Source organism: Miniopterus natalensis, chromosome 17, assembly GCF_054644295.1.
Source record: "Miniopterus natalensis isolate mMinNat1 chromosome 17, mMinNat1.hap1, whole genome shotgun sequence".
NCBI classification, from domain to species: domain Eukaryota; kingdom Metazoa; phylum Chordata; class Mammalia; order Chiroptera; family Miniopteridae; genus Miniopterus; species Miniopterus natalensis.
This window is the reverse complement of record NC_142097.1, coordinates 23372376-23400049: the sequence shown is the minus strand read 5'-3', so window position 1 is coordinate 23400049 and position 27674 is coordinate 23372376. Positions and strand designations below refer to the sequence as shown.

Sequence of the window (27674 nt, the reverse complement as noted above, 5' to 3'; positions counted from 1 at the left end):
TTCGGCAGTGGGCCAGCCTGGCATGTTCTTCCCACAGGGTCGCTTCCCCCACCACTCTACCTGGATGGTGCATCAAGGCCCGTTTCCGATAAGCTTTCTTGATCTCATCCTCAGAGGCATTCTTGTCCACTCCCAGAATCTTGTAGTAATCTTTCCTCTTACTTTTCTTCAGTTCCAGCTGTGCATTTTTAAGGAGTTGTTTGTGTTCTAGAGGGAGACATCTAGCATCAAGGACAAATCTGATTCTGGCTTCCCTTACCAGGTCCCAGCCCAGATGCCTTGGAGTCAGAAGCCTTGTTAACTATACCAGGTGTTTATGGTGTGTTTTACCCCTAGAGATTAAAAAAAACCCTACTCATACTTAGGGTTCCTCACATAAAAAGGAAGTGAAAGTAACAGGGAAGATTTGGAACCAGAAAATAGGTGCCTCGTTCTGCACTCAGGATTTCTGCTCACTTCCTCCTGGCTGCTGATCAAATAAGCTAGAGCTACAATCCTGATCCCTGAATCAAATTACTCCTGTGTCCAGTTTTAGGGCCTACAAGAAAGGCAAGTTTCCTAAGAAGCATGCTCCCAAACACCTTTACCTTTTGTTTTCTCCGTCTGATACACTTTTTCATAGTCCCGCACTGCTTCTTCATACTGTTCTGTGTCCATGTAACTGAGAAGGAAATACAGGGCAGTACAGTGATATAAACAGCAATGACCTTCAGTATTACTCTAAAGGAAGAGGCATGGCTCAAGCAAGAGACATAGACTTTTGGCTGAGATGCTTCATGAAACAGGAGTCCTTAAGCTAACCATGAGAATAAAATTACTTCCTTGAGAAAATAAAAGATAGGTCTCATGCCACTTGCAGCCAACCCACAAAGTGATGTTCTGCTCTGAGCAGAAAGCAACTAAGAGGAGAAAGTTCCTTCTGATTTCACAGAGCCACCAAGAGGCATCTGGCCTGCCTTAGAAAAGGCAATGTGAAAGCACCTACTTGATTACTTGGAATTGAAACACATGAGAAAAATTAGCAAGTGAAACAAATGGATGTGGAAGAGCTTTGAAACCTGGAGTGCCATAAACATGCAGGGCCAGCTTCAATCCAGGGTAGAAGTGGGATTAGTGAGCCACTAGAAGGATCAAGGTAAAGGTGGTGGCCATTGGCAAATTGTTCCATGAAGACCAATCAATCAAAGAGATGTAGGTGAAACAGAAAAGCACAGTCTAAACTTAAGAGGCTTGTTTTGATTTGGAGAGTGTAGAAGAAAGGAGGGGCCCTGGCCCAAGATGGGAGGAATCTGGCTTGATAGGCTGACTGCCGGACCTTTTAAGTGTTTCTTCCACAAAAACAAAAGGGCATCTTCTGTGTCCTGACAAGATCACTGGCACCAAGACTAGCCTATTGATTACACAGACTGCAGTAGGAATTGTAGAGACAAACACCATCAGCTGAGGAGTGGGAAGTGACCACGCAGTGCAGCTGGCCACTACACAACAGAGATTCAATTTACTCTAACGCTCCAACCTAAGCCCATCTTCACAAACACCAGAGAGCCCCACCAGGCTTGGAGACCAGAACAGAGGAAGTGTTGCTCATGTGGCTGGCCAAAGAGAGGCCCAACAGCTGAGGCATCTCTTTCTGTCAACATCTTGATTTACACCTTTAAAAAAAGTGGTGACTGAACCATGCCCTGTGGACACAAATGCTATTAGTTCAGGGAACCCATTTACAGGATGAAGTATAGTATAAACTGAAGTAAAAGAAAGTTGGTAACTGACTGCCCTGGGTATAGAATGATCTGACAAACCAGCAACCTTAAACTTCCTAGGCCCATATGTGATATGCTCAACAAACTGATATTACAGTGATTTACATTTTTACCTCACACTTAAAACAAAATTCTAGGATATTCTTACATTTAAAAGTTTTTTTAAAGTTGAAGAAAAGTATGTAGGGCCTTAGGGAAAATGAGAAACTCCAGCTCAGGATGGGAGATAAGAGCAAAGGTCTAACATCTCTCAAACTTTAGGGGTAAATTGAGGCAGACTGGGGCAACAGTCAGGGCTCTGAAAAGGCTCTTGTCTGAACTAATCTCCAATTCTTCACAGCTATTTGAGGGGACTGTTGCCAAGTTCTCAGCCAACTGTGCCAAACAGTGCTACTGCCCCGTGATGGGATCTCAAAGGTAGAGCCACACCGAGGACAGTTCTATTTCTACCACAAAGATAAGGAGATGTCTGATCAAAGCAACTCCTGATTTTTGTTTACTGTAGATATGAAAAAAATAATACTCCATCCCATCCTCCTCCTAACAAATCAAGAATGTCTGTTCTCTCACCATTGCAGAGTACTCCGAGTATGATAGAGTATCATGTATCTAGACATATAGGTGATTCTCCTTTTTTGCTATAACAGTTAAAACTGTAAACAGTAAACATGTATACAGCATTTTGCATCTGTTAAAATAAGTCTTTAGCTGGGTCAAAGAGTACTCTTTTGTCTTTCAAAGCTTCCACATTTGTCTGACTGTGGCTTGTAAAGATGAGATAACTCACAGAATCTATAATTTTGTGTTTGTTTGACAGGCTTATTCCTTTACTTAGAAATTCACAAAAAGAAACAACACCCCCCCCCAACACACACACAGTAGCAGTTTTCCTATTTTTAAAAAAATGTGGATAATTTTGGGAAAACTAAATGGGAGGTAGGCCACTTTCTGCACTACTGATGAGACTTGGGTGCTTAAAGAATGCTGGGCTTGCCAGGCCAGCGTGGCTCAGTGGTTGAGCATCGACCTAGGATCCAGGAGATCAAGGTTCGATTCCTGGTCAGGGCACATGCCTGGGTGGCAGGCTCGACTCCCAGTGGGGGGTGTGCAGGAGGCAGCTGATCAATGGCTCTCTCATCATTGATGTTTCTATCTCTCTCTCCCACTCCTTTCCTCTGTCTCTGAAATCAATAAAAATAAAAATATATTAAAAAAATGATGGGCTCATCAGGCATCAGTACATTACCTACTCTTTAGATACGACATTTCATAACAAGGAATGGAAGATTGGTATACAACAATTAGGTCTTCCATTAGAAACTTTAAAGATGGGAGGTTCTCTGGGAAAGAATCTGAAAAAATATGGATTTGCCCTGGCCAGGTGGCTCAGTTGGTTGGGGCATCGTCACAGACACCAAAAGGTTGTAGGTTCCATTCCCGGTCAGGGCACATACCTAGGTTGCAGGTTTGATTCCCGTTTGGGGCACATAGGAGAAGGCAACCAACCAATGTCTGTCTGTCTCTCTCTTTCTCCCTCTCCTCCTCCTCTCTAAACATATCCTCAGGTGAGGATTTAAAAAAAAAAAAAAAGAGACAAATTTTTGAGAGGGGTCTCTCTTAGCTCTTGCCAAGTTCCTGCAAAGAGAAGAATCTGGTGGTTCCAAGAGTAAGATGAACAAGTATGCTGGGGAGCACTCCAACTCTGAAAGCAAATCTAGGCACCAGAGGCAGGCATATCCTGGCTTGGAAATCACCTAGTCTGATAAGTATTTCCAAATAGGGTTCCTTATACTGCTGGGAGACTGAGCTAGATTAAATCTCTTCTAACTTTAAGACTGTCTTTCCTAACCCAGAACAAACAGGCTAAGCAAGACTCCCAACTGTCTCCAAGATGATTCTTCTTTCAAGCACCATACATTCATTCAACAAAACATTTATTTAGTGAGCACTTACTACGTGCTAAGCACTGTGCCAAGTTAGAGCAAAAGTGTACAACACAAAACAAAATCTCCAAAGGAAATGGATTTAAACTTTTAACAAAAGGCATTTGGGTCAGGCATCAGAGGAAACTTACTGACCGTGAGGGGCGTAAGACACAGGCATGGGAGACTGAGGGAGCTTGTGCAATCTCCTCCGCTGGAGGTCTATAAACATAGTCTAGGGCTGGAACAATCCCACCTAGAGGCAGGGGGAAGGACCAAATGACCTCACAACATCCCCGGGTCTGCTTCATCATCCATAATGCAATTCCCCTGGCAGGCCAGCAGCAACTCCCTCTTCCCTCCACCCAGCAGAGGCACTCACCACTGAGCTCTTCTCAAGTAGGCTTTTATATAAGTGTCATCGAGCTTCACTGCATTTGTGCAGTCTTCTATTGCATCATCTAGTTTCCTAAGCTTCAGGAGAGAGAGAGCAGTCATACTTCACATGGCGGTGATTGAAGGAGCCCAGAAGCTGTGAACATGCCTTCAAAATTCTAAGAGGATCAGTCATGCTTGCTCCCTGTCACACTTGTTCTTGGTCACTGGGAAAGCTGTATCTCAGTGGGCTAAGGACACCAACTTTGAAATTGGTTTCTTTTCTGAGTAATGGAAGCCAGGCACACTTATCTATAAGGATAAAACCACCTCTACTATTCCAGGTTAGTGCCCAACGAAGACATGGAAATAATAAGGGTGGTTCCTGCCCTCCATTCTTCCAGAGATCAACTAGAGGGATCAGAATTACTGGGATTTTTAACTACTGGAACTCTGCAAGGAGCCTACTCTTTTTTCCTATGGTGTGTAGGACCTCAGGGGCACTCAGGCTATTTTCACCTGAGCCTGGTATGGTGACCAACAGTTATGCCGAAGGAAAGACTTAAGCCTGCCTCATACTCTCATCTCCTCCAAATCATTCCTAAAGAATCACTTGCATAGGCAAAAAGAAGCAACAGTACTTGCTTAAAAAATTATCCCAAAGCTCTAGTCATTCTCTGGAAGAAAAGGACCTTGAGGTAGAACAGGTGGGAATATCCTTTCAAATCATTCCTCAAGTGCCCCTAAATTCCATAGAAAAGACAAAAGCTTGCCTCTCAGAAGTTCCTAAGAAGCTGAGATACCAATCAAACAAGTTTTTCTCTTGTCCTCTGGTTTACCCTCCTTGGGCAGGTTTCCCAAGACCTCTTCAATGTCCCTTAAAAATATCTCCATAGGCCCCAACACCCAGACCAAGTACTTACCTTGGAATTAACCGTACCCCGATTACAGTAGAGTTTAGCATTTGTTTTTATATTGTTGGGGTCTATCCCCAGGGCTTCTGTGTACAGTTCATATGCTAGCTTGTAGTTTCCTTCTTTAAAGGCTTTATTCCCATCTTCTTTCTTTGCTTTCAGTGCTTTCGCATTCTACAGAGAAAAGCAAGGGGAGGTCAGTTCACACCCAGAAAGCCTCAGATCACTACATACACAGGCCAGAGTCTATTTTCAGTTTCTTGATCCCAGTAGTTCAGCATCACACAGCCTCCGTTCCACCCCAGCCCCGGGCTATTTGTTCCTCACTGTGCTTCCTACAGAGTGGAAAGGAGAAACCAAGGGGACCCGTGTTCCCAGGGTTTACCTCTCCTCCCCCGGGCAAGTATTACTAACTTTCCTTCACTGAGGGAAGAACAAAGAAAAAAGCACTTCAGTATTAAAAGAATCTGACCTATCTGATCACATTTGCCTTTAGGCAAAATAAAGTAGTCCTGAAATCTTTTTTTTTAATTTAGAGAATTTTCATGAGTATATCTGAGCCAACCTGACGACATATGCCAGGGAGCAAGATCTCAAATGCTCCCCTGAAATCATCTCTAATAAAAGGACCAAGCATCCTGGCAAAGCAGAAAGAGGAGCTATTACATTCTTGTGATTCTAAAACCTTCCATTCCAACTCTTAAAGGCTCAAAAAGGAAGCTTTCTTTCCCACCGAGGTCTGGTGCCCAGAACTTACTCTGCAAGCAACACAGGCCTTCTCATGGTCAGGAGCCATCCTGAGAGCCTGTACAAAAAACTGAACCGCCTTCTCAATGCAATCTTCATAATAAAGGCAAAGACCTCGTACATACAGAGCATCCGCATTGGTGGAATCCATTCGTAAAATGTCACTGCAATAGTCAGAAAGAGGGCACGTTTAGCTGTTATTTGGGTGTCCCCACCATTACTATCATTTGTGGGGGTTTTTTTCTTGACCATGTGTCTAGTATAGAGAGTATCCAAAGGTAGACAGACTCCCAAGAATATTTCCCAACAAACCACATACAGTTATCTTTAATACACTCCTTATGTCTCACAACCTTTATTAAAACAGGGGTTAGCAAACTACAGCCCACAGGACCAAATCCTGTCTCTCGCCAGTTTCTGTATGTAAAATTTGATTGACACCAAGCCACATTATTCATTTATCTCCTATCTATGGCTGCTTCGGGACTACAATGGCAGAGCCGAACAGTTGCAACAGAGACTACATAGCCTGCAAAGCTTAAAATATTTACTATAGGGCCTTTTTACAGAGTTTGCAAATCCCTGGAATACATAAAAGGACATTTAAAAAATAAAAACCATGCCCTGGCTGATGTGGCTCAGTTGGTTGAGCGCTGTCTTATGTACCAAGAGGTCACAGGTTCAATTCCCGGTCAGGGCACATGACCGGGTTGCAGGCTCGATCCCCTGTAGGGTGCGTGCAGGAGGCAGCCAGTCAGTGTTTTTCTCTATCCTTTTCCCTTCCTCTCTTTCTAAAATTAATTAAAAAATTAAAAAAATAAAAACCAAACAAATCCACACATCTGTTCTTTTACATACAGCTCAAGTACTTCCTATAATCCTATGTTCCCTATGGGTTTTCAAATTTAGTATAATCTTTGGCTTTAAGTCCCAGGAAGGTTCGATTCGTATTAGCTGGCCAACCTAGAGGACACATGGTAGCTACCGCTGTAGACAGCTACCAGACAGCACCCATTCAGTAGAATCTGACTTTTCAATGCAGAACTGGCCTGACTTCATACCTGGCCACAGATTGTGCTTCTGGATAACGACCCAGCATTGCTAAACATTCTGCTTTGAGAATTTTGAAGCGATGGCAAGCAGGGGCAAATTCTAGGGCACGATCCATGCAGAAAACCACCTACAGGGGAGGAAGAAAAGCAAATAAGGTTCTTCATCCTGGACTCGAGAAATGTCTTCATTTTTAGTTTGGTCACAGGTAACAGATTCAAAGGAGAGTAACATCAGAGCTTAAGAACATACCTAATTCTTTTGATTAAACCACTGAAATGAGGAAAGCAGTTGATCCAGATGATGATAACAAGAGTAAACATTTATCAGTACTTTGTATATTAACTCATTTGATGCTCAATTTTATAAAGTAAGTATTATTACCCTTATTTTACTGATGAAAACATAGGGATTAAATAACTTGTTCAAGGTCGCAAAAGCTAATAAGCAATAGAAACAGGATTTGGCCCGGCCAGTGTGACTCAGTGGCTGAACATCGACCCATTCACCAAGAGGTCCCAGGTTCGATTCCCAGTCAGGGGCTCCATCCCAGAAGGGGGAATGCAGGAGGCAGCTGATCAATGTCTCTCTCTCTCCTCCCCCCTTTCTAAAATAAAAAACATATTATAAAAAAAAAAAGAAATAGGATTTGATACTAATATAACCTTAATCACCATGCTAAGCTGTCTCTATAGAGAATCATATCCACAATGACTATGATCAAAATTTACATTCTTCTATTGTAAAAACTGTTACTTGCTACTTTGCATAATTCATCATGCTTAGCCTAGTAAGACAGGAAGTACCAAAAATACCCTGGTATGGAATCATTGCTCCCTGTGTTACTGAAATTGCTCCCAGTTCTCTCCTACCTGTGTTAGGAGCCTCACATCTCAAGAGTACTCTGGTGGCCACTCTCCCACTTTTATTATAGTACGGAAACATACCAATAAAAGTTCATTTTAAATGGTCGTAAATAGACCATATTCAACATGGTGCTATACAAACCAAAAGCCAAGTATCCATACACACACACACACACACACACGCACACAGCTGGAATTAGTCACGCTTTTAGTTTCATAAAGGCTCTCCATATATATCTACACACACATACACTTCTCTTTTCAGAAGTTTGTTTTCTGAGCTTTCATTTTTTTGCTTTAGCTGCTATTCCTGGAAGATCCTTGCTGAACCATATCCTCCTCCAAGAACAACTGACCCAAAAGCGAAACCTGGAGTTAAGAGACACCCATTCCCTCTAAGAATCTGGCCATAGGGATCAGGAAGGTATGAAGTATGAAAACTCAGAAGCGGAAATAATGCAAATTCTATGAACAGGCGACTGGTCAGATAACGCAGACCTTCATATAATGAAATACGAGGTGGCTCTACAATAGAATGAAGAAATTCTCCATGTACTAATATGGAAAGACTTCCAAAGTCTAATAAATGGAAAAAAAAAAAAAAGGTACAGAAGTATGCAGAGCACTACTACCTTTCATGCAAAATAAAAGAAAATTAAGAGTCTATATTTGTACTTGCTTATATATGTAAAACAAAATTATGGAAAGAAATAGAAGAAACAAGAACAGTGGTTACCGTGAGGTGAGATCAAGGCAGATGGAGGACAATTTGGGGCAACACTTAACACTGAATATGTTTATACTTTCTAGCTTTGACCCACAAAAACCACCCATTTGAAAATTAAATTTAAAAATCTGGGGAAGTAGGTAAACACAAGTTATTATACTGGGAAGACTTTCTGCATTATTAACAGAGCAGTGGTAGGGATGCCTCTCCTTCAATGGCACTGGTTACTGTGCTGGAAGTTCTAAGGACAATATGAATAATCAGGTATTATGTAGGACAGAATCATGGTGCTATTTTTTTCTCTCCTTAAGTGGAAAAAGAATGGGGGGCGGGGGTGGGGAGCAGTCAGTCAAAATTTCAGCAGCCACACCCTGCTACTTTCACAACATTCTGTATGGAGATGATTCTGTCATTGTGGGGAGTGTCAGAAGCTCGGCGCTTCACTTCCCACCCCCACCTCCTCATGACTAGAGACAGCTGCAAGCAAAGAAGTCCTTTGTTTCTTCCAACTTCATCTGTTCCCCCTGCCAGGATCATAATTCTTCATTTGTGACATCACCATGAGCAACAGTGGGGGGGGAGATGGGATGTCACAGAGGATTCTGTCACAAACTGGGGATTCTGGTTCCAGAGTAGGCAAGAGAGAAAAGAAACCCAAAGACCGCCTTTTGAGACAAAGCTTCTGCCTATGTAAACCTCAGAAAATATGACAAGAGACAGAATCGCTTCCCAAGCATACACACACAAACAAAACAAAATAAAACACAAACACACCTATAAATTACACTACAAAGACACTGTGGTTATTAAAACCAATGGACACAAGAGGGATGCTAATAAGTTAATGCTGGGACTCTCCAAACGCTAATCAGATATATCAATTACCAAATAAAAGACCGTAACGGTGTGTGACTTAAGAATAATTCTTAACTGTAGTCTTTTGTCAAACATTTATTGAGTACCTGCTCCAGAAAGCAACAAGCAAATTCCTACATATGAAGTGACAACTCCATTCCTTGGATGGTACTTACAAACTTTTAAATGATCATGAAAATCAATTCTGATCAGTGGTTTTTAACCTTTCAGGGGTCCATTTATCTACCCTTTTGAAGCTATACTGAAAGCTACTTCTGAGTACCATCTAAAGAAGGGAGTTAGGAATTATTATACAGATGAGGCATAACTACTATAAGACCTAGAAAGATACCTAGAGCTTTTACACTTTTCCCATGTTTCAGATTTGTCAACCCCTTTGGATTTAAATTTCCATGAACTACCACACAGCTCCATAAAGGCCAGTAGTGTGTTTTTGTAGAAAGGCCTAAAAAAGGTAGTGATATCAGGTTATCTATACTATTCAAAATGTAAAAGGGGCCTAAGAAGCCTCTCTATAGTTTTGATTACTAGCTCCATCCAGCTCCCATAAAGCAGGAATTAAACCTAGCTCTCATTATTCAAATAAAAATAAATTATCCAAACCCAATATTTAATTCCAACTGGCTTTTCCTCTTTTTTCCCCCTAAAAGCACACTTTTAGTCCACTATCTTACATCAAAAACAGAAATTCAGATAAATTCATTTTGCCTTTTATCATAAAGTCAAATATAATTAACAAAAAAAGTACCTTACAACAGGAACTCTAATTCATTGCTGGTAGGAATGCAAAATGGTATAGCCACTTTGGAAGACATTTTGGCAGTTTCTGGTAAAACTAAATATATTCTCATCATACAATCCAGCAATTACACTTCTTGGTATTTACCCAAAGGAGCTGAAAAATGTCCACATAAAAATCTGCACGTGGATGTTTATAGAAGCTTTATTCATAACCAAAAACCTGGTTATAACAAATGTACCTCCAGTGGTGGTTGCTGACAATGGGTAAAGCTATGCTTGTATGGGGCAAAGAGTATATGGGAAATCTCTGTACCTTCTTCCTGATTTTGCTGTGAACCTACAACTATTCTAAAAAAATTTTAAGGTCTTAAAAAATTAAAAGGAAAAAGTCAAATTAAATTTACTATTCTAGATCTTCTGTACCCATACTGCTCCTCTTATATCTCTCTCTCATACACACACACACACACACACACACACACACACACACCCCTTTGTGAGAGAGTAGATAAGATTTACGCTGCCCGGCCGTGCTTGGTTCAGCAGTTGAGCACTGACCTAGGATCCAGGAGATCGGGGTTCGATTCCCTGTCAGGGCACATGCCCGGGTTGCAGGTTGCAGCCTATCAATGAGTCTCTCATCATTGATGTTTCTATCTCTCTCTCTCCCTTCCTCTCTGAAATCAATACAGATATATTAAAAAAAAAAAAAAAAAAGATTTATGCATAGTTGTACTTTACCTTCCGAAAATCTCGCTTCTCAAAATCCGTTTCTGCTATTTTCTCATATTCTATGACAGCATTAGCATTCTTGAACTACACCAGAAAATCAAATAAGGGAACATTTTAGTGAAGTTGTAGATTCAATCACCACAAAAATCAGTAAGGCCAATGAATGTGCTACTTTAAGAAAATAAGAACCATAGACTTAACAGAAAGGCTAAAGGCCCAAACCTCACCCCTAATTTGAACTTAAACTCAGGAATACCAAGAGTCATGCCTTGACATATACAAAATAAAGGCAAGGCACTGTCAGGGACTAAGTAAAAGCTTGGAGATTCTCACTAAAATATAGCCATGGGTAAACTGCGCATATATGGAGATGGAACTAAAACGTGTTTCAGCTGCTTAACCAGGATTTGAATTTACTAAATTCTTTAGCCTCACTCAAACCAGTTCCTTGATGCATCTGTCTATTCCCCTAGTCATCTCAGAAACTCTCCAATTTTCACAGATTTCTAAAGCTGTAAATCATATTCAAAACTCCTTTGACAGATCAGGAAGCTGAGGCTCAGAGAGACTATGAGACTTGCCTACAGTCACCCAGGTATGGCTGATGGGAAAAGTGAGACCAGATCTTGGAGTCTCAAGTCACCATTCACCCAAAGGTACCACAATGTCTCTTTTAATAACAGACAGGATCAGACTCGTACCTCCTGCTGTGCCTGAGCATTTTTGTGATCCAATTCTAGGGCTCTCTGGAAACTGCGACATGCTGCCATGGCATTCCCTAAAGACAGGTGGCATTTGCCTTCTCGTAGATGTCCCTAGAAGAAACGCAAAGAAGGAAGACAAGGAGCATGAATGGCCAAGCAGACAAGATATTAATAGCAGCAACAAACAGCTACACAAAGCCGACATGGGATGAAAATGGCCAGAGAAATGGTTCTCAACCAGGGCTGATTCTTCTTTCCATGGGACATTTAGCAATGTTAGAGACATTTTAGATTGTTACAACTGGGAAGGGAGGGGATACTATTGATACCTTAAAGGCCAGGGGTGCTGCTAAACATCCTACAATGTACAGGATAGCACCTCACAACAAAGAATTATCTAGCCCAAAATGTCAATAGCATTGAGATTGAGAAACCCTGGGCTAGAAGTCAAATGCAGTAACTCAGCACTCCCCCCAAAGAGCCCATTACATACCCGGACGAAACTGTCATCCAACCTCACTGACTGTTGTGCATCTCCAAGAGCTTCCCGGAACCTTCCGAGCATCATCAAGGTGGCCGCTCGGTTCCCATAATAGCTAGCATTTTTAGGACACATATCTACAGGAAAGGAAGAAGGAAGTAAAACAAGGTTTAGAATGGGCCACTGCTTCAAAAGCTCATGGGACATCTTCCTCAGAACTATATCAAACTGTAATAGGAATGGTGATACTCCTTTTAAAAAGCCACTGTCAAATTTTTGACTACCTATGCTAATGGACAGCAGCAATGGTGAAACCAATTTAAAAGTAAAAAAAGTTATTAAAAATCATTTATACTTAGTTTTAAAGTGCATCTATTATCTTTTGGAATAGGGGTTAGCATACTTCTCTTCTTACTGGACTATGTTTTATGTAATAAGACATGAAAATGAATTTGCATTTGTTTATCTGGGGATAGGAAGCCTGTAAAGCAAGTTAGGTGAGAAAAATACTAGCATGGGATTAAAATAGGTTGGCAAATTGAGCATGGAGGTAACTAAGACCTGAATATCCAAAAAGGCCATCTTCTAAGATAGTAAATGAATTGGCAATGGGTGAAATGCATTTAGGTGGGCATCTTTTTGCCATAACATCTAGAATTTCTGGAATAGCTTTTAATTTGCCAAAAGAACTACCACCCACTTAAGCTAGAAAAAGTAACTCCTCCATGAGGCCATTAAGCTTAAAGATGTGCTACTTTTTAGAGAGAAGCTATTTATATTTTAACACTAGTTAGCAAATTATTTTCCAGCATAAGCATTAGGTCCATCTCACCTATGGCTTTTGTGTAATAGTTATAAGCTTCATTGTAATCTTTCTTGGCATAGTATGCATTTCCTTGTTCCTTGAAAGACTCTGCTTCCCTGAAAAGGAAAGAGAAAGAGAATCATGTTACTATCTATACCAAGGCAATAACCTCTGTAATCTCATGGGAGCAATTTTTGGTCTAGAGCCCCTGGCACATTGAGTTGAAAGTTAGTGTGATACTTGAAGGAATTTATAGATTTGTTCCATTGGCTGATGGACCAAAAGGAGGTGCTAATGAAAAAATCCAGGGTCTTCAAATGCTAGTTTTTGTTACTTAGATACATTTAAACTAAGAAAACCTCTCTCATGTACCCTGTTTTACCTTGCTACTCCCACCCACTCCCCTCCCCCCGCAGTCATTCTCTTTATGACATGCAAATTTAGACATTCTCTCAGAGACTGAATCTTTATATATTTACTTCCTTTCCACTGTGTCACAACTGCTGCCCTTTAGCGAACTTACAAAAAATGAGCCACAGATAATTTCATTCATGGCAACTGATCTCTCAATATGAAGTGGGTCATATCCTTAGAGTTTTAATGATTTACTCTCTTTAGAAGTGGCTCATGCGTTTGTCACTGGAAGGACAAGCAGAGCAAAAGCAGGTGGCAAAGGAGTTAAAAGCACAGCACATTGGTGTTTAAGATGGGAAACAGAGTGACAGCAAAGATCAAGAACTAGGAAGTAAAATAAGGTTTTCTATGAGGTATAGGCTGCCATGCCATGCTTTAAAAATTACCCATCTACTCGTATTCCCTCTGCCCATCACACATATATGGGTACTTTCTGCCCTCTCTACCATCCCTGTAGTACCTTGTATAAACACCATCTGGATAATATCAGAATTTCTGCCCTATCCCAAGATACATTTTTTTGAAGCTGTGCCATTAGACAAATTGTACTTTCCAAAAGGAACAATGTTTTATCATTGGGAATTATATTCCTGACCAAGGAACTAAAACCAAATAAGACATAATCAACAATGTTTTAAAGGAACAACAAACTAGCAACCTCTATCAAAGATACCTAAAATCATTCTGATCAATTACAGTGACAAAGATAACTCTTTGCCAAAACAATTACTGCAACATTACTAAATATCTAAGGAAAAGTTATAAGGAAGAGTCTGTTTCTTTTCCTGTCCTCCACACATGCAAAAACAGAGTTCAAGGGCTGCCTGAAGTGAGGACAAAAGTACGTAGTTCTTAACCTTGGTGATGGTATGGGAGTTTACAGCTTGACACTATGGATATCGGCATTGGGGAGATTTGTGATTTACTTACATATGCACTTTAAACTACAAACTGGCAAAGCTGCCCTCCTTTTATTGAGGCAATCTCCCTTTCCATTCTTCTCCATGACTGTCCTGGCAAGCCCTACTAACATGAAAAAGAGTGCTAGAAGAAGGAAAGAGGGAATGACCTAAAAATGCTGCAAGATTTGAATTGTGATGAATAGATAATTCTGTTTAATTTTTTTTATACCAACTGTCACATGCATAGAGAGGCCACCTGCTATTGAAAGTCCTTAAGAAGGATCCCCCAAATGCAAGACTTGTGGGACCAAAGGCAATCTTTCTACATTGTGTGCACTGTCCTATAACTCTAAGTGAACCAAGGCACTATATAAAAACTATGAGAAGCCTATCCTTTCAGAACAGACATGCTAAGAGTTGAAGAAAGGGTTTCTCCAACACTGGATTTCAGAAGTTGAGTCAAATTCCTGTGAAGAAATGGGGTAGTAAATTCAAAGGAAATATCAGGCCCAAAATGGTGCCCGAGAAGATCTAGCCATTTCTTCAGCTGGCTAGTGGTTAAGAATACACAAATTCTTGAGGAAAACGAAAGGCGTCTAAGCACTTGGATAAATGTTGTGTCGGCAGTATAAAGCTTGTTAGTCAAAGGTGAAACAATCTGTAGAGCTACTTCAAAGTGTCCTTTCTGTTGTGCAACACTAATCCCATGGAGGCGAGCGAGTTCAGCTCTGGCTTCTAGTAAAAATGCAAAGGACGGTTTCTGTGGAAGATTAGTAATGATCATTGAGGTCAGGTACTTTCCATACATTACTTTCTTATTACATGAGTTTCATTATTCCCATTTTTCAAAAAAGGAAATTAAGGTTTAGAGGTGAAAAACTGGCCCAAGGTCAGGATGTCAGCCCACACCTGTCAGATTACAAAGCTTTGCACTTCGTACTGTGCTACACTTTCTCTCTAATGCTCATTTCTACCTATTGCCTAAGACTTTAAAAATTAATCTGTACTGCCAGGAAAAAGACATGGGCAATGAACGTGAATTTCTTTAAACCAAGACACAAAATTGCCCAATATATAAAATCAAACTCCAGAACTGCAATCTGGATGACATTCTAACAATTGGTCCTAGAGAGAGCAGGGCTCCTTTAAGATCCAAGACCTAGTGAACTGGACTTTGCCTCCCCCAAGAAATGCATTTCATTTTAGTAAATGGTGAGTAGATTCCATTCTAGAGCAAACAAAGCAAGTAATGTAGAGTCAGCCCACAGCAGAAAGAACAAGAAGAATTGTGTTGTGACAAGTTACCATGTTTTTAACCTCACACTGCACAGCATCAGGCAAGAATTAGCTATTCCCACACAACTGCCTCATGAAAAGGACTTATTTTCATAGAAACATGGTTGATTAACAGCTGCCTAAACAATGGGCACTTGGTTCTGCTTTTAGACTGAATGCTTATTTTTTGCCTCCAGGTCCACCGCCCAAGTGGAGCCCCTCCTCCATCTTGATCCTCCCCACCAAGTACATGACAAGCTTTAACCAATGGGCCTGACCCTGCGCGACCAGCCGAGGAAAGAGTGGATCTTTGGAATCCAGCATGGCAGCAGCAAGAACTGAACAAGGCTGCATCAGGAACAATTCCAGGGTCAAATCCATTCAAGTCCTGCCCTGGGAGTCTGAGAAAGGGCTGAAGCTTGTTCAAGCTGCCCTTACAGCAAAGGGACTGAAGGATGAGATGTCAAAGGCGTGGGACTGGAAAAGAAGGAGAAGAGCTGGTTAACACTGGAATTGAGGGCAATCTGGCACGGTGGCATCTGTCACTCCACTCACTGCCAAGGTCAACTTATTCGATAAGCAAGTGAGGTACAACACATACGTACTAAAACATGTCAGTACTGAAAAAGGAAGAATTAGAATTAACTGCATTCACTGGGACAATCTAAAAAAAGGAAAGGATTCCAAAAGAGACTAAATTAAACTACGGATTATCTTTTACAGCTACAAAATAAAATTCAGACTAAACCCTGAAATGTAATACCACAGCAAAATATAGGCTTGGCCATAACTGACCTGATGGCACTATTAACAGTGTACTCTATCTCTAGTCCTTTTTCAGATTTTCAAAGGATTTCCAATGAGGAGCTTTGAAATGGCCTTCTGAAGTGGTTATGATAATAACATCACGTGTTCTCCAACAGAGGAAGAGCAACTGAGGCACCCAAGGTGGCCGCACAGGTTTCCTAACTCCTATAGTCCCCTATTTTTGCCTCTGGATCCTGCTGTTTCAAGGTTTTTAGGTTAAAACTAAGTTATCCAGTTCCTTATGCAATCCTTGGGTCAACTTTAAGCAGAATAAGCTTCATCTCTCTGATTTTCCAAGAGATGCTGGAAATGACTTTACCTCCCCTCCACCAAACCAGTACTTTCACTTTAATAGCTGGCAACAAATTCTTATGAAAACAGCTACTGAAAAAAGGTTTTAAAAAACTCTGTCCTCTTTTGGTCACATGATGGGACGGTCTCCCACAACAGGATCACTGCTGGATGGCTGGGGCTAGCCTTCCCTCAGACAAATATAGGTAAGGAGAATACATTCCATTCCTGGTTTGCTTTGCTATGTTAAAATGTATTTCTTTATTTTTCAGAATAACCTCATCAATTGGAAAAGTGCAGGTCTGAAAACCTGCTCTTCTATACTACACATATGTGTTAAAAATTTGTACATCCTCTAATCATGCAGGTACATTTTTTTTCCCCATTTGAGCACCCATTCATCACAGATGCTAACTACTCCGACAAACACTGCCAAGGGAATCATTTCACACAGGTCTTAGCAGGGCTCAGCATCATGTGATCAAACAGACAACTTAGGCTTATGATTACCAGCCAACTTTGCACATTTACAGCTCAGCTAAATTAAAAATACATTAAAACACCACAGTTGACATTGCAATGTGCCCCAAATTAGATGCCCTTCAAAAATTTCCATTTTCTCTCTAAATACTTCTAAGTTGTGCACTTAAGCAAGATCTTTGCCTTAGGCTAACTAGTCTATCTTTTAGCAATTAAAGAGGTATTCAGAAATTTTAATCAGCTTTTAATAATGCAGGATTCATTGGGTGGTAGTTTTTAAAACATTCTCAACATAGCTGGGTTCACTCTGGAATTGTGTCACATACCACACATTTGTAGATTATTAAAATAGGGATGAGGTGCTTCATCGTTTGTACAGTATTATTTTTAAGATGTACTCTGCCTCAGTGCACAAAAAATAAAGACCAGCATGGTTTCACAATTCTGCAACATTCTTAACTGAGGAAATGCTGATTAGATTTTTGTATGACAAAAAGCATACATAACACTGCTTTTATTTATTTGAAGTATTTGGCTAGAATAACGTATTTTTAATAAAGTTCAGCTCTTCCAATGGTATTAATAATCATTTAAATCAAAACACACGCAAGCAGCAGCTTGAACAAGGGTGTTTTTTTTCCATTTTCTTAGAAGAAAAATCTAGCTTTGCTAAAATTACAACTCACAACAAAATGATTTATTTTGTTAGCACAGAGGAGTGTTTGGGGCCTTTGATTCTGGAGACTATTTTATTGGCAGGAAGAGCCTTAAAAAAGATACCTTCCCCTTTCTTACCCTCTGGCTATTAAGAATACTACTTTATACACCAGTGAAACAAATACCCTTTATGCATTCCTACTACATTTACTACTTCCAAAATGTCATCCTTACTCTATGATTGTTGCACCCATTTCTTTTATTCAGTCAGATTTACTAGTTGCTGCTGATCTAGAAATGTCCTCCACCCTTCAGAATTCATGGGATCGTGGCCAGTGTCAGAGTAGAAATTCTTTCCTCCTTCCCACAGCTTGAGACCTTTTGTCCCCAAAGGCATGTCACAGGATCTGTTTCATGTTGTAATCTCTCTGACCTTCATGAGAGTAAAGTAAAAGGAGCCCAGGAACCTAACTTTGATTTTGTCTTACCAAATACATATTACTCTCTTATCATCTGACTAATCTAGGGGTGATTTGACAATTTGAGTTTCATAAAGATAGGTGGAAGCAATACATGACTTAGAACAATTTCACAGATTAAGAGCTTGCTAAATGCAAGGTACTGCATACTGAGTGCAAAAAAGGCTTCATTACGGTCCAGAGAAAACAGAGAGTGGGGCTCCATCCAACTGATACCTTTTGGTAAAGGTGGGCTACCCAGCTTCCTTCCAATTTTCTATAAAAGACAGATTCTGCTTTCACTTTAAAACACAATTAAAACATCTGCCCTACCCCCACACCAAAAGAGGGAAGAAGATGAAGACAAACAAAACTTATAAACATACCAGTTCAAATCATTCTGTCTAGTTATCTAGGGGGAAGCTTCAAAGAGGCAGAGCCAGAGGGACCAAGAGGCACCGAGTCATAGATACAGTCTACACAAGGCAGTAGCACTCTCTACTGCTCAAGTAGGGAAGGACACCAGGCAACATGCTGGATGGAGTTGGCTCTGTCTCATTCAAATGGGGGGGGGATGTGGAACAACCAATCAATCAATCTGGACAGAAATCCCATCAGTGCAGGCGATGGACAGTCTCACAGAAATAGCTCCTTCAACTGTGAGTTATGCTAGTTCCTTAGGTGGGAGGCGTCACAATCTGTGGAACCCACCTAACCTTCAATTACCCCTGGGGAAAGGACACAGAACCATAAAGCTGCTTCTGAGAAACAAGCTTCCCTGAAGCCACTATGAGGACACAAGTCACTGGCTTTTCAGAATTAGCCAGAGGCTTGTTTTCATAAAATATTCCAAACCCACCATTTTCTATTCCTTGGTTCCCGATTCTGTGACATCTCCTACCCTCACGGGGACACTAGCATCCATCCAAAATCTAGACTGAGGTACTAAGAAAAAGGCTGCTTTCTGAGATTTTTTTGGGGGGGATGAAGTGGGAGGAATGGGAACCAATATAAGGAATCTGGATTGTCAACCAGTATTTTGCTTCCCAAGTTCTCTAGGTTCCTTAGTTCAACAGGTGGTTGACTAAGAGCAAACTGTCTGAGAAAGAACTCTCAGGTCAGAAACTCCAAGAATAAGAGAGGGTCCCATTTGCCTCTCCCTCCCCCCAAAGTTTAATATTAGAATCAGAAGAGACAGTTAACACTTTGCTCATCAGTCTGGCCTCCCCACATAAACATTAAGTTATATGCCAAAAAAAATTAGGTCTCAGAATCAGACTTTAAAAGTCAAATATTCCTCCTCATATTACCATTCCCAAACCACTCATACCCCTGCCAATGATGGAGTAAAACACAGGAACTGCCATTTTAATCTGGTTGGGGGAGAAAAAAATTGTTAATCCAATAAAATCAACAGACTACTGGGATAATGTACACTGATTCCTGCCCTTACTGCTGAAATTCAGACAGTTTAAAAGAATACCTGGAACGACCTCTAAGTAACTTCCACATCACTCAGCACTGGAGAAAGGGGACCAAACATTAGTGGAGTAAGGGAGAAATGGGCTCTCAGAGGGACTCTGCATCAGACCACAAGGCACCTAGGCAGCCGCTGACCATTGTTCTCCAATCTTCTAAAGTCCTAGAAAAAGAAAGCAAAGGCAAGTGCCCAGTACTCAGTCAGCTTTTTAAAACTTAAAATACTAGCTTCAATGACTAAACTAACCCCTGATTGGCTGGAATGTACATACAGCTGGACCTTAAGCCAATCAGAGTTCTGGTCGTTGGGAATGGACTAGACACTAGAGCAACTGCCACTTACTGGCCCAACATTTTATTAAAAGATAGTGGAACCTCGGTTCCAGAAGGCTGTTTGAGAAGAGTTTTTGAAAGCTGAATCATTTTTTCCCATTAGAAATAATGTAAACTGAATTCATTTCTAGACCCCCCCAAATGATTCCATTTTAACCTTATATACAGTACATCTAATGAACTGCTTAATGAACACTTCTTTACTTGAATTTATTGAACCACCCCCTACTAGCCTTAAATGAATCACTTTCAGCACCCTCCAGGGATGCAGCATCTTCGCTTTCTCACAAATCACTGTCTGGAAAATGCAGTCACTGGCTAACGCTTTTCCTTGATCCAAATCAACACGTTTTCCTAACTCTTCAATTGCCTATGATCATTGTTTCTTTCACACCCTCAGCAACATTACCACTCTTACTGGCCTCTTTATGTTTTAAAATTGTGCTAATTGTCCATTTCGACCAACAACAAAAGAAAAAAAAAAACCCACAAAAATATTCACACCACAATTTCCTGAGATGTTAACAACAGGAGGTTTACTTCCGATTCACATTCTCTCCTTTGTTTATGGTCTGAGAGACGCTGTGCTTTTTGTCCTACTGGTGGTCTCAGGTCAAAAACTGAGTTGTTTCAGATAGGAGAAGTTGGGAAATGCTTGAGAATCAAGGTTTGACTGTAGTTCAATTTACCTGGCTCTGGTTAATATGTAGATCTGAATTAGAGCAGCAAGGAACAGAGAGACCCTTCCTTCCTCTGTAGTCTACCTGTGTTCCAGTTATGATTATTTAACAATTTCGCACTTGTTAAATATCAGGGGTTCAATTAATTTGCTGGTATTCAGGATTCTGTATTTCTAGGTTTACCCCTTCCTTAACCATGGCTCATTTGTCCTATCTCCCATTCTTTCATCTCTGACCCCAAAATTAAAATGAAAGCTGAGTGTCATAGTGTTTCTCAATGATTTGGGTTCAAGGTCAAAGATAAATTCCCATTTAACTTGCAGGCTTACTGAAATGTCTAGCTGTCTGCCCTGGAAATTCAGGGGAAAGTTTAGGGGGACAAATGCCTAAGGATTGAAAGCAGGGTAAAGAAGAGGGGGGAAGGCATCCCCACAAACTGTTCTTGGAGGCTACGAACTCCAAAATGTCCCAAGGAGCCACAGTAAACAACAACAGCAAACCCTGGATACAGACTCAGGGTTCAGTGCTTCCCACCAACAATACGGATGGAGAAATAAAAGGCAAAATCCACAGAATTTACAATATCTAGGTACTAAGAAAGGGTCTAAATAACTTCTTGCTTGCATCCATAAGGAAAACAGATACAAAGGAGTTAAGATCTATAGCTCAAGGAATCAGTTAAGGATGTCCTTGCTCCTCAGTCTATGGCTCCTATTGGTTCTGTTTAAAAGACAACGAGATTTAAATTCATTGTCTCCTCCATTAATGAACAACTTGAAACCATCTGATTTTACCATAATAAAGACTTCTGGAGACCAAGCTGCTCCCAGCCCAGGAAATGTGACCAGAGCCTTCAACCAAGACAGATATTCATAAATTAGGTAAAGCAATCAGCAACTTCCCAGAACAGCTGAAATGTAAAACCTATGAAATTTAGCCCTCTGTCTTCCAAGCTGCTTTATCTGTTCTGGTGGGCAAAGAAAAATAAATAATCTTCATGTACAGAATGCTGGTCTATTTTGGAGTGCCAACTAATACATCTCTTATTTTAGCCTCTCAGCTGCTATGGGGGAAAAGAACTTTATTAGAATGACAGGCAAAAAAGCCAAGTCCATTTCTTTTCTCTCTAGAGACACTAAAGCTAAGGAAATAAAACATGTAGCCATTTAAAATGCTGTTACCATGAGGTCCAGTGTCTTGAAAGCTCCTCTCATCTTGCCCCCTGAGGGATTATAACAATTTAGCAGCAGCAGCAGCAGGATGCCCCTAAGCCAAGATGCAAGGAAGGACTCCTTGCTGGACTTCACAAAAACAACCCAAGAGACCCATCAATTCACATGTCCCCAAGTGAACTGGTAGTAGGACTGTAACCAGAGATGTGAACTTGGCCAAACGACAAATCAAGACAGATAGTAAAGGGCACTTATAAGGGATGTTCCTATCCCTGCTCTCTGCTATGACCACTTAGGAGGATTCCAAGATATATGAAAAATGTAAATAACCTTTCTCCAAAACTTCTAAATTCCCACTCCATTTTCAGCATTGGAAAAACCATACACATACAAAGGTTTTTTCTTAATAACAGATCCCAATGTTTATGTAAACCTCCTAAGGATGCAGAAAATCACTCTGTGACTTTTTTTCTTGTTTACTTCACTATTTTTCTTTTTATTTGTTTACCTTAGTGGTATATAATAAACATCTATGCTTTATTATATTTAAAAGAGATCTATATATATGTATAACATATAAGTATTTGGTAATAATACATTTTTCATAGTTAAATTTAGTTATTTTTTTCTTAGTGGAAGACAAAAAACTTGTGCATTTTACAGCCAATGGCATCTTTTTAAATTTTTAATTATTTACTTTTAATTTTCACTGAATTTCAGGGTGACACTGGTTAATAAAATTATATAGGCTTCAGGTGTACAATTCTGTAATACATCATCTGTATATTGTTTTGTGTTCACAACCAATGACATCTTCAATTTCATGAAATAAGGCAGTTAACATAAGTCAACACCCTCCCTTATTTTGCTGTACTGCTACCAAACACCATGTTTTTGAGTGATGCAGTCACATTAGAGCATCACCAGTTTTAGGTTTCTTACTGTATCTTCAAGTTCATTTATTATAATTTTATGATCGAATATTCTCTAAGGCTGTAATTTTTTCTTTTTTTCCCTTTTTTTTAAGGAAAAGGATTTGCTTTAGAGAGGGGGCTTTGAAGAGGAGCACAAATTAGGGACAGTCCCTACATCAGATATTTACACTGAGTGCGTTTAAATTACACACAGCCCAAGACCCTATTTATAGTGCAAAGAACCATGGAACTCTTTTCACATGAAGTTTAATCCTTATAATTAATTTAAGCTCTGTGTTGGGGTAGTTGTATTTCCCATTTTGCAGTTCCTTAATAATGCCAATGATGCTTAATTCTAAATATCTGTGAAAACTCATAACTAAGTGTGGCAAGCAGTTAGACATGAGCAGCGCAAGGATGATGGGCCAGGTACAGAAGGTCACTAGGACAAAAAGCCCTGGGTGCCCAGCAATGGGAAGATCTGGGAAAACAAGGACCTCACTCCCAGGATTACCCTCTCTCACCTAGCAAATCGCTGGTCATGCAGTTTAAACCCCCTGACCTTTCACATCGCTGGTCATGCGGTTCAGATCCTCCCCTGACCTTTCCTCTCCTGACATGTTACTACTATTCCAGTTAGGCCCCCTTTGAGGGGGAATGAAAAAAGGGGCTGGAGAATAGCCCTTAAGCCCCCAGGACAATGAGGTTCTGACCCACATCAATACGTATAGGCCTCAGCTGTGTTTCAGCTCTAGGCCCAGAATAGCAGCAAAACCAGACAAGCGAAGCTGTGGCTGAAATAGGGGCCAGTTGCATTAACTAATGACCCCCAGCCCTGATGCCAAACAATCAGTCAGTGGAGACCTAGATCCTGAAAGGACACACCTGGAAAGCTGATGAACATTCTATTGGGATCCTTTTGAGACCTCTAGATAAATACCCTCCAGAGGAGAATCCAGAGCAGCAGTCTCTGTGGAGCAGGCTTGCCCTTTTACCCACCCTCCTTCCCCCAGGCATGTTTTCTTTGCTTCTCTTTCTCCTAAGCTCCAAAGGCCCTTCTTTTGCCTCTGTAATTTGTTCCCTGAGCCCATGCAGCTCAGCTGGCTCACCTCTACCTCTGTGACTTTCTAAATAAACATTTGCTTGTATTTGAGTCTTGGCTCTGATTTCTTTCTTAGCCAGAACTCATCCTGAGGTTGCTGAATCAAGGTTCAATCACTGGAAACATTCTGGTGCCATTTTGCCACCAACATAAGGATACCAGGTTCTGGTATCCTGACTTCTCTGATATCCCAGAGACCTACTATACTTTGCCAAGCCTCTTGGCTCCCAACAGGTCAGGAACTTGGCACTCAATGGCTGCAGTAGCTACCCTTATACTTGATATCTATTTATTCTGCCTCACTGAATCTGTTTCTAACTTACGTAGTAAAAATATCTCAGAATCCCGATTTCAGATCTCATGCACAAATTCTACATCACCACCTCAAATAACCCAGACTGAAGACATAACGGGCTTGGTATAAAGATATGAAATATGGAAAGAAACTGAGAGAATTGTAATCAATTAATCTGCAGCTTATAAGGAAAGGGCTCCAAACTTCCAGAACCTTTTAATTTTGCTTCAAGATTAGGACGAGTATGAATACCCACAACTGTGTTCCAACCCCACTTCCAACAATCTGCCTTAGCTGTAGCCAGAATCCAGAATGTTCTCGAAAAACACTCACTCAGCAGCTCCCTTGGCTAGTCTGAACTGGCAATCTCGAGCCACTGCAGCTGCCCAGCAGTGTCAATAGCGCCCAAGCAGCTGCCCTCTTCCTTGCTGCTTAAGAAGGAATAATAGCCCTGAGAAGAATGAGGGTATTACTCGGGTGGGGATGGAGGGTTGGAGGGAGAGATGTTTGACGTGTAACGCAAGAAATAAGCCCCTCCCCTCTTCCTCTTTATCATTTTCGACTTCTGGGGTAACTGGGGGGAGGGGGCGACCAGGTAAATAATGAAGACACACAATGACCTCGGACCCAGACTAGTGCTCGCTGGGGTATAATTAAGGAAGAAAAGGATGGGGAGAGCACGGGCTTTGGAGATGCAAAGTGCTGACAGACGACAATGCACAGAAGATAAGGCAGGGGCCGGGGGCGATGTAAGGAAGTTGTCATTGTCACCGCGCCGCCTCCCCCACCCCGCAACAGACCTCAAATTCCCTCAGAGACCAAGTCTTCGCCCTAGGGACGACCTTCCTCTCTGCTGGAGAACGACCGATGCCTCAGTTCCCCAACCAGGCGGAAGCGGGAGGGGAGGTCCGACCTCCGAGAGCGCCCCTTCAGGGGGTCCATCCGGACTGGATCTCGAGCGGGGGGGGGGGGGGGGGATCCGCGAGGGCGGGGCGTCGCCTCACCAGCTAGGAGCTACATCCTGGCAAGGACGGGTTACCCAGAGCCACGGAGCTTAAGTTTTCCCCTTCTATTACCCTGCCACCCGGTTACCTTTTCGCTCCTTCTTCGTCGGGCAGTTCTGGCTCGGTCGCCGCCATTACCACATCGCACTCCGCGGCAGCCGCCATCTTACCGCCTAGACCAGAGAGCCGGGTGGGAGGCCGGCGGTGAAGAGCACTTCCGGTCGGAGCATCGAGCAGCTCGGCAGTGCTGTGCCCAGAGGGGCTCCCTCGGGCCCGTCTACCAGTAAGAGGCTCCGCTTGGGGCCAGAGCGGCCTTCCGCCCCCGGAGGTCCACGGCGGTCTCCGCGCCGGGGCGGGGCCCCAGGGACGGTTCCTGTGCGTGGGGGGCGCCACTTTAACCGTGAATCGAAAGGGGGTACAGGAGGGTGTCGCCTCTCTAGACCTTGGTTTTCTTCAGTATTCTGAGAGCCTCGTTGCCATAGCAATTTCCAATCCTAGAGCGTCTTCTGTAAGGTTCAGTGGGGGTCTGAGCTGGGTGGGGACCCGATGACTCAGGACTCTGTTGGGAAAGAGCCCCCCGCTACTACCTTCCCTACCTTCCACAGCTTCCTCCTGGGAAAGGCAAGAAGAGACACTTTGAGCCCGGTTCCGTCAGCTTTCGTGGGCCCTTGGAAGCCCTGCCCAACCAAGCCAGGGGAACGCAGGGCGTCTTCACCCCGCGCCTTTCATCCCCTCCGGATCTCCAAGCACCAACTGGTTCATCACCCTAATGACGCTGACCCTTTTTATGATGCTGCTTTCATGTCAGCCGCTTGGGAGTGCCATTTCAGCATCAGGCCTAGGAAGAATGGCACAGCGCCGCAGACCCTGCCCTTGAGTTTATAAGGAAGCTCCCAGGGTGAGGTCCCTGCCCCAGTGTCCCCAGTATTCCCACCCCTCGTAAAAACTCCCTGCTCAGCACGCTTGTCTCGCTGAATGCAATCTGGACTGGGAACTCATAGAGGTCATAGACACAGCCTAACCATCTTTGTAGTGCTTAACCCCACCCAAACCGGCAATATTTGTGGACTTGAATTAAATTGGGGTTTTCTGAGATTAAATTGAGGGAGTTTGAGGTTAAAACTTTAAATTTGTGGGGAACTAAAATAATAAGGCGGCAAGGGAGTTTAAAAGGGATGTTATCTTCTTCCTCTAGTAAAACTATGTGCCATGGTCCGTAGGCTGCTTGCATGGCCCCTGACTATCAGAATGCCAAGGAAGCCGAAACCAAACTCACCATTAGGTAGGGAAGAGAATGGGAGAAGCTCAGTGGGTTGGAAGAGAGAGGTCATTTATTCAGCCCTCTACAGAGTGCCTCCTCCCCCTATTGTAGGTTGGGAAGGCACAGATTTGCCATCTACCCTGCCAGCCAATGGCTTACAGTCTACAGTTAATACAAAAGGCAGTCTTTCACCATCTCCCCATTTGTGTTCTCTGTATCTAAGCCAACTCATCTATACCCACAGCTTTAACTTTATTTGTTGGTGACTGTTGATATCTCCAACCTAGACCTCTCTTCTGAGTTCAGACCTCTATATCCAACTATCTACTGGTGTCTTTTGGATGTTTCACAAATCACTAAAGCTTAACATTTAAATTGAACTTATTCTCTCCCCACCTCTCAACAACGGAAAAAACAAATGCTGTACTTGATTCTTTTCTGCTGAATTCCTGATCTTCTTAAATGAATTCACCATTCACCTGGTCCTCAAATGAGACAAATGGGAAACATCATGAATTCCTCTTTCTTACTCTTGACTCCCAATTTATCACCAAATCGTGTTGATTCTCCTACCAAAAGTTTCCCAAATCTCTCCTTTTCACTCCAATTCAGGCTGTCATAAAAAACAAACAAAAACACACACACATACACCTTGTACTGCTATTAAAGTGTAACTGGCACCCCAGTCTCATCTCTTTCCAATCTTCAGTCTTCTGTCAGACTGACCTTGAAAGCAAAAATTGATCACGTTACTCCACTAAAACCCACCAATGGCTTTCCACTGCTGTTAGGATACAGTTTGAAACCTTTGACCTATTACACAAGGCCTTTGGTTATTTGGTTCCTTTCTACCATCAATATTGAACCCAACTGCTTGTAGTTCCAGAAAAATGCCATGATGCTTTGCCACGATTTCTCCACCCTTTCCTCCCAAGCCCTTCAAACCTCAACACGGACATAACCTTCAGCCAGTTCTCCGTGGTGCCCGCTGCCCCCAAGTTAAATGCCCTGTGCTCCTATAGCACTTCTGTAATAGTTCTTACCATGGTGTACTGTAAATTTTGGATTAGATGCCTAGCTCTAGACGGTGACGTTCTAATGGGCACTGTCTGTTAAACGTCTGCTTTTCCAGGTGTGTGGTCCTGTACCTAGCACAGAATAGGTGCTTACAATACACTTGATGAATAAACGATCGAATGAATAATTACTGTACTATAGTAGCCTTAAGAGAAAGAACACTTGGACATCAGGCAAGAACGGCACCGCGCGGGGCCAGAGAACCTAGTCCGGTGTCCTCCGACGGACCACTAGTAAGGGTCCCTGCCGTCATTTCCCCCGCCGGCCTCTGGGGGCGCTGGGCGGACGGCGCCCTCTCCCTGCCGCCGGAACTCGTCTTGCCCGACAGAAGCTGGGGGGCGGGACCAGACGGAGCCCGGATTGACCCGGAAGG

General features: G+C 42.1%; 1 protein-coding gene across 4 annotated transcripts in view; it reads right to left on the bottom strand.

Annotated features, from left to right (window-relative positions):
• The window catches only part of DNAJC7 (DnaJ heat shock protein family (Hsp40) member C7), a 28465-nt gene extending 3303 nt beyond the window's left edge, over positions 1 to 25162 (bottom strand). The window contains exons 1-12 of one of the 4 annotated variants that reach the window (XM_016222005.2): positions 25052 to 25121; positions 19468 to 19626; positions 12728 to 12816; positions 11908 to 12032; positions 11412 to 11525; positions 10720 to 10794; positions 6780 to 6898; positions 5729 to 5882; positions 4981 to 5145; positions 4065 to 4156; positions 588 to 661; positions 61 to 207 (exon numbers count right to left, since the gene is read on the bottom strand). In XM_016222005.2, the coding sequence (XP_016077491.1) occupies positions 61 to 207; positions 588 to 661; positions 4065 to 4156; positions 4981 to 5145; positions 5729 to 5882; positions 6780 to 6898; positions 10720 to 10794; positions 11412 to 11525; positions 11908 to 12032; positions 12728 to 12816; positions 19468 to 19496 (1183 nt within the window). In that variant the 5' untranslated portion in view covers positions 19497 to 19626; positions 25052 to 25121. Of the gene's footprint in view, positions 1 to 60; positions 208 to 587; positions 662 to 4064; positions 4157 to 4980; positions 5146 to 5728; positions 5883 to 6779; positions 6899 to 10719; positions 10795 to 11411; positions 11526 to 11907; positions 12033 to 12727; positions 12817 to 15569; positions 15740 to 19467; positions 21631 to 25051 lie in introns of those variants that run through there. The other 3 variants (XM_016222003.2, XM_087826106.1, XM_016222006.2) reach the window with 3 other exon arrangements.
• Positions 25163 to 27674: the final 2512 nt, after the last annotated feature.